Source organism: Heteronotia binoei, chromosome 15 (assembly GCF_032191835.1).
Source record: "Heteronotia binoei isolate CCM8104 ecotype False Entrance Well chromosome 15, APGP_CSIRO_Hbin_v1, whole genome shotgun sequence".
NCBI classification, from domain to species: Eukaryota; Metazoa; Chordata; class Lepidosauria; order Squamata; family Gekkonidae; genus Heteronotia; species Heteronotia binoei.
In genome coordinates this window covers 2,328,477-2,340,338 of record NC_083237.1, presented here as the reverse complement: position 1 = coordinate 2,340,338, position 11,862 = coordinate 2,328,477, and the positions used below count along the sequence as shown (strand labels likewise).

The window sequence follows — 11,862 nt, the reverse complement described above, 5'->3', positions numbered from 1 at the left end:
TTGCCACCCGGCGCAGGCTTGTCAAGAACGCCATCGTGGTTTCGCTTGCCTTCTGTGTCCTTTGTCGGAAGTCCCAGTGCCGAGTGAGCTTGGTTGGCTGGGGCTGGAAATACTTCTCCAGAGCGCTGATGATGTCGTCCACCGGCGTCTCTGAGAGCTTCCTGGGTTGGAGAAGAGCCCTGGCTAAGTCCACGGTCTCCGTGCCACATGTACTGATAAGCAGAGCTCTCTGCATGGTAGTCTCTGTAATCTTCCGGAAGGTCAGGTATGACTGGAAGCCTTCGACCCACGAGTCCCACAGCTCGGGGCGATCGATGCTAAAGGGCTGCAGGAGGTTGGCTGGAGCCTCCATTCTTGGCAGCGTGTCTGGGCGGCTTGCGAGATGGGGTGCGCGCAGAGCGGAGGTGGGGACCCAGATGGCTTGGATTTAGCCACCTTTCCGTGTTCCTGGTTCTGTTGCTGGTTCTTACTGGCATCCCATCCTCGTCGCCAGTGTAAAGTACTGGGGTCGGCGCAGTAAGAGACCAGAGTCGGAGAGTGATTTCAGCAAGCTTTACTTCAGGAACACCAACACAGACTGAGCTCTATTCAAACCTCCCGCTCCTTTTATACAATTCTTGCCCCCTTCTGATTGGACCTTAACTATGTACATGGATTGGCTATTTACAGAGGCCTAAGGGCCTATCAGGGTACAGTATGAGCCTAGATGTTGATTGGCTACTTATGTTTCAATCCTTCCCCTGATTGGGCACGCTTAGGCCTTCTCTGGAACCCTGGTGTGGAGTACAAGCTTGGCTTGTTCAGCTTCCCTCCAAAAGTAACAGTTCTCCATTTGAACCTAGGACACAACAGGTAATGAGACAGGAGACCTAGGTCTTGATTCAGTCCAGGAGGATGCATTGTCTTGAGCTTCATTAGAACATCGTTCTGGACTGAATCGAGATCTAGGTGGGAGCTGGAGCTCTCCCGGGATCAATCTCCAGATGACATCAATTGCTTATTTATTGATTGAAAAGATTTCTTCTACTTATTTGGGGGCGGGGGGGGGGACGGCTGCTTCCGCAGGCAAGGTGAGGGATGCAATCTCTCACCCCTTCATGCCTTTGGACAACATGAAGAAGGCCAGGGCTCCCCAGCCATTTTGAGCCTGTGGCACCCATGGAATTCTGACATAAAGGTGGTGGTGGTTGGCAGGGGGGCAGCCCAAAAATGGCGACTGCAGGAGGTGGAGCCAACGGCAGAGCAGGCCTTGAATTCAGCAGGGGCTCACAAGAGCGCAGCTCCTGAACCTTTCTGACAGCTCCTCCTCCTCCACAACTTCCTACCTTGTCCATTGAATAAAAGGTGCAGCTGCATAACAATCCCTGGATTAGGAGAGCCAGCAGCCAGCCAGCCACCAGGGGCTTTGCCACACCCCCATCAGCCTTCATTAACCCCTGGAGAAGCCCTGCCACCCTTTCTCCACCTCTTATGTGATTCTGGGCAGTGGGTGGCTTGCTGGCCTTCTGACTGTGGGCGGGGGCAAGGAGAGCCCCAGGTGAGCGAGGCCTGCTTGGGCTGGTTGGATCTCTAGCCATCCCAGGCATGATTATAGGATGGGGGAGACTTGTCTTAGCAGTAGTCTGTGCAAAAAGGATCTAGGGGTCTTAGTGGATCATACGCTGAACATGAGTCAATAGTGTGATGCGGTGGCTAAAAAGGCAAATGCAATTTTGCGCTGTATCAACAGAAGTCGAGTGTTCGAATCACGTGATGTGATGGTATCAGTTTACTCTGCTCTGGTAAGACCTCACCTGGAGTTTTGTGTTCAGTTTTGGGCACCACATTTTAAGAAGGATGTAGACAAGCTGGAATGGATCCAGAGGAGGGCGACGAAGATGGTGAAGGGTCTGGAGACCAAGTCCTATGAGGAAAGGTTGAAGGAGCTGGGGATGTTTAGCCTGGAGAGGAGGCGGCTGAGAAGTGATAGGATCACCATCTTCAAGTACCTGAAGGGCTGTCCTATAGAGGATGGTGTGAAATTGTTTTCTGTGGCCCTGGAAGGTAGGACCAGAACCAATGGGTTGAAATTAAATCAAGAGTTTCCGGCTCAACATTAGGAAGAGCTTCCTGACCGCTAGAGCAATTCCTCAGTGGAACAGGCTTCCTCCTTGGGAGGTGGTGGGCTCTCCTTCCTTGGAGGTTTTGAAACAGAGGCTAGATGGCCATCTGACAGCAATGAAGATCCTGTGAATTTAAGGGGGAGGTGTTTGTGAGTTTCCTGCAGTGTGCAGGGGGTTGGACTAGATGACCCTGGAAGTCCCTTCCAACTCTATGATTCTACGAAATTAAATCAAAAAAGTTTCTGGCTCAACATTAGGAAGAACTTCCTGACCGTTAGAGCAGTTCCTCAGTGGAACAGGCTTCCTCCTTGGGAGGTGGTGGGCTCTCCTTCCTTGGAGGTTTTGAAACAGAGGCTAGGTGGCCATCTGACAGCAACGAAGATCCTGTGAATTTAGGGGGAGGCGTTTGTGAGTTTCCTGCCTTGTGCAGGGGGTTGGACTAGATGACCCTGGAGGTCTCTTCCAACTCTATGATTCTATGTCTTGCTCGCCTGGGGCTCTCCTTTCTTGCATCAGGTTGCTTTTGGCTGGGTGTAGAGGCATATGCTAACAAGCTATGCTAATGAGCTCCACCACCTATTTTTCTGCAAAATGACCACCGGAGAAGAGGGATAGTTTAAAAATGTATACTCCTTGGGGGGGAAAGGGTGGGAGAGAATGAAACAAACACTGAAGCGACCTTTCTTGCTGCTTGAAACGTTATTTCAGTCTGCACAGCCAATCAGCTCTCCAGCATCCAATCAGAAGCCCTGCTGGGCAGGAGCCCCGCCCACTTTCTAAAAACACCCGGTGGCCCCGTAGGGAGGTGGCTGGGAGCACCTGTCGGGGACCCCTGAAATGGGCCATAATGGCTCCGTTGGATAGTTAGGTGCTGAGATTGGGGGCTCCGTGGCTTCTCCCTAATGAATCAGGATTGGAACTCAGGTCTGTCTCCAGGTGTCCTACTGGAGTTGGGGTAGGCGCTGAATGGCAGGCCGGACGCCTACTCCTGATTGCCAAGAAGAGGTGCTGGTTCAGGGGGCAGGGGGAACAAACGTGAGGGTGCGCGTGAAGGGGTCCGGGGAGGGGCAGATGCCTAAATTCTCTCTCTGCCTTTCCCTCGGCACCAGACACAGCAGCTGCTCTGCGCCTGATGGAGGAAACCCTCTTCCTGGATCAGAACTTCCGACACAAGGCGGAGAAACTGCTTGGGATTTTCCAAAGCGAACTCTTCCAGGCGCTTCTGGGTGCGTATGGGCGGAGCCTGGTGGGATGGGGGCCAAAGGGGGAGGAGCTAGAGCAAATGGAGGGAGGGGCTTCAACAAGCAAGGGATCATGATCATGTTGAAGGAAATGTGCTCTACGTATGCTCAGGTTGGATTAGGTGTGATGTTCAGATCATGATTGGATTAGGTGTGATATTCAGACAGGTAGCAGACATGGAGGAATCAGTACTGGTAATGAGACAGGAGACCTTCGTCTTGATTCAGTCCAGGAGGACGCATTGTCTTGAGCTTCATTAGAGCATCGTTCTGGACTGAATCGAGACCTAGGTTTCCTGTCTCGTTACCAATGCTGAGTTTGGGTGTGGATCCTGGAGAGGGTAAGATCTGGGGAGCGGAGGGACCTCAGTGGAGTATAATGCCGTGCTTCTAAAGCAGCTGTTTTCTCTGTCTGCTGGCCATCCGTTGTGATTCCAGCAGATCCCCAGGTGCCACCTGGAGGTTGGGAACCCTAGATGATACACACCGCTGGGAGAGGAACGCTGGGTGGAAGTTGGGTGTCTGTTTACCAGAAGCTGTTCCAAACTGCTTTTCTACAATTCTACCCAGTTGTGAAAGCAAGAAATAAATAGATCCAGAACGGTATAGCAGGGAGAACCGGATTCAGTCCCCAAACCTTTGGCTGACCTTGGTCGAGGCACGCTTTTAGCTGGACCACCTCTCAGGGTTGTTGGGATGATGAAACCGGAGAGGCGAGGAGGGACCGGAAGTGCCCAGAAGCCGGGATTTCATCACCACTGCCGGGGAGGGTTGATAGGCCTTTCTCCTGCCCCTCCCCCATGCTTCTGAGCGGTGCGGTTTCGGCCCTTATGGCCTGCTGAATTGTCCAGATTGGCCTGACATAGGTCACTTGGCTGGGCCCCAATCCCCTTTCCCCAGATCCGGTGAGCCCCCTCCTCGCTTCCCCCGGCCAGCCTGTAGAGGGAGGGACAGGCAGGGAAGGAGTCCGGCTCAGCTCCCGGTGGCTCTAAATAGAGGGCTTAATCCAAGTTTCATAATTAACTTTGAGCTGAGCCCTGGAGCAGCCGCCTGCCGACCTCTAAGGCGATTGACCGGAGCTGCGCAAGCCACTGCCAGGGGACACTTAAGGCCACACCCCAGGAGGCCTGCTGGTAGCGTTGCCAATCTCCAGGCAGGGACAGGGAATCCCCTGGTTTGGAGGCCCTCCCCCCTGCTTCAGGGTCATCAGAGAGCGGAGGGGGGAGGGGAATGTCTGCTGGGCACTCCATTGTTCCCTGTGGAGACCGATTTCCATAGGGCATTATGGAGCATTGATCTGCAGGTATCTGGGGAAGCTGTTTTTTGAGGTAGAGGCACCAAATTTGCAGCATAGCGTCTGGTGCCTCTCCCCAAAACGCCCTCCAAGTTTCAAAAAGATTGGATCAGGGAGTCCAATTCTATGAGCCCCCAAAGAAGGTGCCCCTATCCTTTGTTATTTCCAATGGAGGGAAGGCATTTAAAAGGAGTGCAGTCCCTTTAAATGGGACGGCCGGAACTCCCTTCGGAATTCCATTGTGGTTGCCACACCCCTACTCCTGACTCCACCCCCAAAGTCTCCTGGCTCCACCCCCAAAGTCCCCAGATAGTTCTTGAGCTGGACTTGGCAATCCTAGCTGCTGGCTTCAGGCTAATGGCCCAGATTGGCCTACCCCGCAGGGGGAATGTGGGGGATAGAACACGCTTCAGAAGAATTGGACAAGACCCTCTTGCACAGCTGCCGGCTGACTCTCTCGTTTGCCCTTCTGCTTCCGGTCTAGACATCCAGGAGTTCTACGAAGCGACAGTTGCAGACACCCCGCCCGTTACTACGTCCCTGCGAAGGCCTCGGCCTAAGGTACGCCCCTCTTTCTCGCCTTTGGATTTTTGCTGTCTCCATTGTGTGTAGCTGTAGCCTCCGAAAATCTGTTATTTCCATGCCCAGCGGCTCAGCCTGGGGACAGGACGATTGCCTCTGAGCTCAAACAAAGTGCATTTCTTGCATCAACAAGAAACGAGCATCCAGGCCTTCAGTGTGCCGACCTCTTTGTTTCTTTGTTAGGTGCTTCTTTCCTAGAAAGAGAGGCACACCGTGGTGCCGTGGCTAAAGCATCAGGCTAGAATCTGGGAGGCTCGAGATTCGAATCCCCACAATGCTCGGGAAGCCTGGGCCAGTCTCTCAACCTCGCCTACCTTGCAGGGTTGTGGTGAAGATAAAATAGGGGAGAGTGTTGTAAGCCACTTTGGGTCCCCTCTGGGGACAAAGGTGGGGTATAAGTGGTGTAAACAACTTAACATCAGTGTGGGGAAAAAGATGACAGAGAAATCACTGCAGGCATTTCCCGAGGCCGCCTCTCTCTCCTCCTGCCGCTTGAGGCTGATCCCAGAGTACAAGCAGGATTGGTTCAATGGTTTCTGTGTGCCATGGCGGAGGGCTCTGCAGCGCTACAGGGGCTCGCCGGGCTTGAACGGGTGCAGGGACTTGGCTGTAGCACCTACCTTGCTTTGGGTGACCGAAAACCCCATATAAAACTTCCAACCTCTTAGAGGCACCATAAACATATGGAGCAGTGCACAAGGCCAAGGGGGAACCCTCTGTCTGGGGCAGGGATGCTCTGTATTCTTGTTGCTTGAGGGAGGCAACAGTGGGAGGGCTTCTAGTGTCCTGGCCCCACTGGTGGACTTCCTGATGGCACTTGGGGTTTATATCGCCAATGCGTGACACAGAGTGTTGGACTGGATGGGCCACAGCCACTGGCCTGATCCAACATGGCTTCTCTTATGTTCTTATGTGACACAGAGTGATGGACTGGAGGGGCCACTGGCCTGATCCAACATGGCTTCTCTTATGTTCTTATGTGACACAGAGTGTTGGACTGGAGGGGCCATTGGCCTGATCCAACATGGCTTCTCTTATGTTCTTCTGTGACACAGAGTGATGGACTGGAGGGGCCATTGGCCTGATCCAACATGGCTTCTCTTATGTTCTTCTGTGACACAGAGTGTTGGACTGGAGGGGCCATTGGCCTGATCCAACAGGGCTTCTCTTATGTTCTTATGTGACACAGAGTGTTGGACTGGAGGGGCCATTGGCCTGATCCAACATGGCTTCTCTTATGTTCTTCTGTGACACAGAGTGATGGACTGGAGGGGCCACTGGCCTGATCCAACATGGCTTCTCTTATGTTCTTATGTGACACAGAGTGTTGGACTGGAGGGGCCATTGGCCTGATCCAACATGGCTTCTCTTATGTGACACAGAGTATTGGACGGGATGGGCCATTGGCCTGATCCAACATGGCTTCTCTTCTGTCCTTATGTGACACAGAGTGTTGGACTGGAAAGGCCATTGGCCTGATCCAACATGGCTTCTCTTCTGTTATTATGTGACACAGAGTATTGGACTGGTTGGCCATTGGCCTGATCCAACATGGCTTCTCTTCTGTCCTTATGTGACACAGAGTGTTGGACTTGATGGGCCATTGGCTTGATCCAACAGGGCTTCTCTTCTGTTCTTATGTGACACAGAGTGTTGGACTGAATGGGCCATTGGCCTGATCCAACATGGCTTCTCTTCTGTTATTATGTGACACAGAGTATTGGACTGGTTGGCCATTGGCCTGATCCAACAGGGCTTCTCTTATGTTCTTATGTGACACAGAGTGTTGGACTGGATGGGACATTGGCCTGATCCAACATGGCTTCTCTTATGTCCTTATGTGACACGGAGTGTTGGACTGGATGGGCCATTGGCCTGATCCAACATGGCTTCTCTTCTGTCCTTATGTGACACAGAGTGTTGGACTTGATGGGCCATTGGCCTGATCCAACAGGGCTTCTCTTATGTTCTTATGTGACACAGAGTGTTGGACTGGATGGGACATTGGCCTGATCCAACATGGCTTCTCTTATGTCCTTATGTGACACAGAGTGTTGGACTAATTGGGCCATTGGCCTGATCCAACATGGCTTCTCTTATGTCCTTATGTGACACAGAGTGTTGGACTGGATGGGCCATTGGCCTGATCCAACAGGGCTTCTCTTCTTATTTGACACAGAGTGTTGGACTATATGGGCCATTGGCCTGATCCAACATGGCTTCTCTTATGTCCTTATGTGACACAGAGTGTTGGACTGGATGGGCCATTGGCCTGATCCAACATGATTACTCTTATGTTCTTATGTTTGGGGCAGTGATGCTCTGTATAATTGATGCTGGGGGGCACAGTGGGAGGGCTTCTAGTCTCCTGGCCCCTCTTATGGACCTCCTGATGGCACCTGGGTTTTTTGACCACTGTGTAACACAGAGTGTTGAACTAGATGGGCCATTGGCTTGATCCAACATGGCTTCTCTTATGTTCTTACATCCGGGGCAGTGATGCTCTGAATTCTTGGTGCTTGGGGGGGCACAGTGGGATGGCTTCTAGTGTCCTGGCCCCACTGATGGACCTTCTGGTGGCACCTGGGTGTTTTGGCTGCTGTGTAATACAGAATGTTGGACTGGATGGGCCATTGGCCTGATCCAACATGGCTTGCCTTATGTTCTTACATCCGGGGCAGTGATGCTCTGTATTCTTGGTGCTTGGAGGGGCACAGTGGGAGGGCTTCTAGTGTCCTGGCCCCACTGATGGACCTCTTGATGGCACATTTGGGTTGGGGTTTTTTGCCACTGTGTGACACAGAGTGCTGGACTGGATGGGCCATTGGCCTGATCCAACAGGGCTTCACTTATGTTCTTATGGCTGGGGCAGTGATGCTCTGTATTCTTGGTGGTTGGGGTAGGTTGGTGGCTAAAGTGGAAGGGCTTCTAGTGTCCTGGCCCCACTGATGGACCTCCTGATGGCACCTGTTTTTTTGGCTGCTGTGTGACATAGTGTTGGAGTGGAGGAGCCACTGGGCTGATCCAACATGGCTTCTCTTCTGTTCTTGAGAGCAGTGCTCTATCAGTGGCTGTTAGCCACAAGGCCAAGAGGGAACTCGCTGTCTGGGGCAGGGATGCTCTGTATTCTTGATGAGTTTTTTTTGGGGGGGCAACAATGTGAGGGCTTCCAGTGTCCTGGCCTCACTGATGGACCTCATGATGGCACATAGTTGTTTTGGCCACAGGGCGACACAGAATGTTGGCCTACTGGTGATAGTACTATGATCACCATCGTCAAGTACTTGAAGGGCTGTCATCTTCTAAAGGATGGTGTGGAATTGTTTTCTGTGGCCCCAGAAGGTAGGACCAGAACTAACAGGTTGAAATTAAATCAAAATAGTATCCGGCTCAACATGAGGAAGAACGTCCTGGCTGTTAGAGCGGTTCCTCAGTGGAAAAGGCTTCCTCCTTGAGAGGTGGTGGGCTCTCCTTCCTTGGAGGTTTTTAAACAGAGGCTAGATGGCCATCTGACAGCAATGTGGTTCCTGTGAATTTAGGGGGAGGTGTTTGTGAGTTTCCTGCATTGTGCAGGGGATTTGACTGATGACTGTAGAAGTCCCTTCCAACTCTATCATTCTCTGATTCTACCCTGGAGGTCCCTTCCAACTCTATGATTCTATGACTGCAGGGGGGAGAATGTTGTCCCCATCTTCAAGAAGGGGAAAAAAAGAGGATCCGGGTAACTACCGACCTGTCAGCTTGACGTCTATACCTGGAAAAGTTTTAGAACAAATAATCAAACAGTTGGTCCTGGAACATTTAGAAAGCATGGATGTTTCTCAAGAACAAGTCATGTCAGACTAACCTGATCTCTTTTTTTGAGAAAATGACTATCTTGCTGGATCAGGGGAATGCTGTAGACATCGTTTATCTGGATTTCAGTAAGGCTTTTTATAAAGTTCCACATACTATCCTTGTTGACAAGTTGGTAAAATGTGGTTTGGATCCTCTTACCATTAGATGGATCTGTAACTGATTGACAGATCGCACCCAAAGAGTGCTTGTGAATGGTTCCTCATCCTCTTGGAGAGGAGTGACAAGTGGAGTGCCTCAGGGTTCTGTCCTGGGACCTATTTTGTTCAACATCTTTATCAATGATTTGGATGAAGGAATAGAGGGAATGCTTATTAAATTTGCAGTTGATAATAAATTGAGAGGGGTTGCAAACACTGAAGAAGACAGAAACAGGATACAGGATGACCTTGACAGGCTGGAAAACTGGGCTAAAATCAATAAAATGAATTTTAACAGGGATAAATGTAAAGTTCTGCATTTAGGTAGGAAAAATCCAATGCATGGTTATAGGATGGGGGAGACTTGTCTTAGCAGTAGTATGTGCAAAAAGGATCTAGGGGTCTTAGTGGAGCATATGCTGAACATGAGTCAACAATGTGATGTGGCGGCTTAAAAAGCAAATGCAATTTTGGGCTGTATCACAGAAGTCTAGTGTCCAGATCACATGGTATCGCTTTACTCTGCTCTGGTAAGACCTCACCTGGAGTATTGTGCTAAGTTTTGGGCACCACATTTTAAGAAGAATATAGACAAGCTGAAATGGGTCCAGAGGAGGGCAACTAAGATGGTGAGGGGTCTGGAGACCAAGTCCTATGAGGAAAGGTTGAAGGAGCTGGGGATGTTTAGCCTGGAGAGGAGGCGGCTGAGAGGTGATAGGATCACCATCTTCAAGTACTTGAAGGGCTGTCCTATAGAGAATGGTGTGGAATTGTTTTCTGTGGCCCCGGAAGGTAGGACCAGAACCAATGGGTTGAAATTAAATCAAAAGAGTTTCCAGCTCAACATTAGGAAGAACTTCCTGACCGTTAGAGGGATTCCTCAGTGGAACAGGCTTCCTTGAGAGGTGGTGGTCTCTCCTTCCTTGGAGGCTTTTAAACAGAGGTGGTGGTCTCTCCTTCCTTGGAGGTTTTTAAACAGAGGCTAGAGGGCCCTCTGACAGCAATGAAGAACCTGTGAATTTAGGGGGAGGTGTTTGTGAGTTTCCTGCCTTGTGCAGGGGGTTGGACTAGATGACCCTAGAGGTCCCTTCCAACTCTATGATTCTATGAACTGGGCAAAGGAAGCTCTGCCTCTTTCCTTTCTTCCCCAATAGAAGGAAGAGAGGCTTGGCTCAGTAGCTCTGCTGTGAAATTGAGAGAGCCTGGCAAAGCAAGCTCTTCCCCCCCCCTTCTTTCCCAAGCGAGGAGCCTCAGCCAATGGAGAAAACAGAGGTTTTTCTCTGTAGCCCTAATGAAGTCCCTCCCCTCCCCTCTCTAAACCCTGCTGTCATAAGGTTCCACCTCCCAAAAAGAACTTCCAGGAATTTCCCAACCCAGAGTTCAAAGTTAGTTAGTTCATTCACTGCCTAAGCCAGCATTTAAAACAGTAACATCATATAAAATTAAAACTGAATGACCATAAAATGCTGTTGTAAAACTACAAATATAACAGAACATGGCAGTTACAGCAAACAGATTGGTAAAGATGTTTAGCCATTTCCTGACTGAAGGATTAGAGTGTTCCTTATCCTTGTGGCCAGCCAGCCAAATTTTGCTCATTTTTATGTAACCTCAGGGTTCTTAAGACGATTCTTAAGGGGTTGCGTTTTTTGACTACTGGTAAAAGGTATGGCCGTGGGAAATGGAAGTACTTTGCGAAGATCGTTCTATGCCCCACAGTCAAATATGACATGGAGTAAAGATTCGATACCATCGTTGCTGCACGGACTATCTTGGAACGGCGCTTTTTTATATCTCCCCACCACCACCGCTGAAGGGAGAGCGTCCCACCTTATAAGAGCAAACGTTCTCCTAGATCCATTATTGCTTAAGCGGTATAGGTAGGGCCAACCCAGAGTCGGCAACCTGAGCCAGGCCAGTCTTAACACAGCAGACTTCAAGAAACGTCGGCTCCCAGGGTGGGGCGGGGGTCTGTTTTGAGGAAACAGCCCTCCCCGTGATAGGAAATGTGACAAGGAAGCCAGAGAGGCCTGGGGCGCTGGGGGGAGGGCAGGGGGGAGGGGGCACTGGGAGAAGCCCCCCCCCCCCCCCCCCCGATCTGCTGCTCTCTAATTGAGTGCGCTTCTGGTTAATTAATTTTCAGCACTTCTGCGCTGGCGAAGCAGAAAAAGGGGAAGGGCAGGAACAGAGACTCTTCTGTCCCTGGAGGGACTCCTGCTCTGCCCCAAAGGACCCATTTCAATGGATGTTCTTGGTCCCAGCCAATCAGTGGCCCCAGGAACGTTCCCAATGAAAGGGGGAAGGGGAGGGTCCGTCTCAGACCAGTTGGCTCTCTTTTTTTGCGGGGGGGGGGGGCATAGTCCCTCAGCCTACTTGAGGGACTGTCTTTCCCCATATGAACCCCAGAGAGCACTGAGGTCAGCTGGAAAGAACCGGCTGAATATCCCTGGGCCAAGGGAGGCCAGATTGAAGACCACCCGGGATCGAGCCTTCTCCATTGCAGCCCCACTGCTGTGGAATCAACTCCCGGAGGAGGTACGGGCCCTGCGATGTTTAGATCAGTTCCACAGGGCCTGTAAGACCTACCTCTTCAAATTAGCCTTCACCTAATACCGAGCCAAGAAAGTTTCGCTGGATATGTTTTAGCC

General features: G+C 51.1%; 1 protein-coding gene across 1 annotated transcript in view; it reads left to right on the top strand.

Moving 5' to 3' along the window:
- Window positions 1-3,211: 3,211 nt before the first annotated feature.
- Window positions 3,212-11,862, top strand: part of DLG4 (discs large MAGUK scaffold protein 4) — a 197,866-nt gene continuing 189,215 nt past the window's right edge. The window contains 2 exon segments of the mRNA XM_060254572.1: window positions 3,212-3,328; window positions 5,122-5,198. Coding sequence (XP_060110555.1) covers window positions 3,235-3,328; window positions 5,122-5,198 — 171 coding nt within the window. The 5' untranslated portion in view covers window positions 3,212-3,234.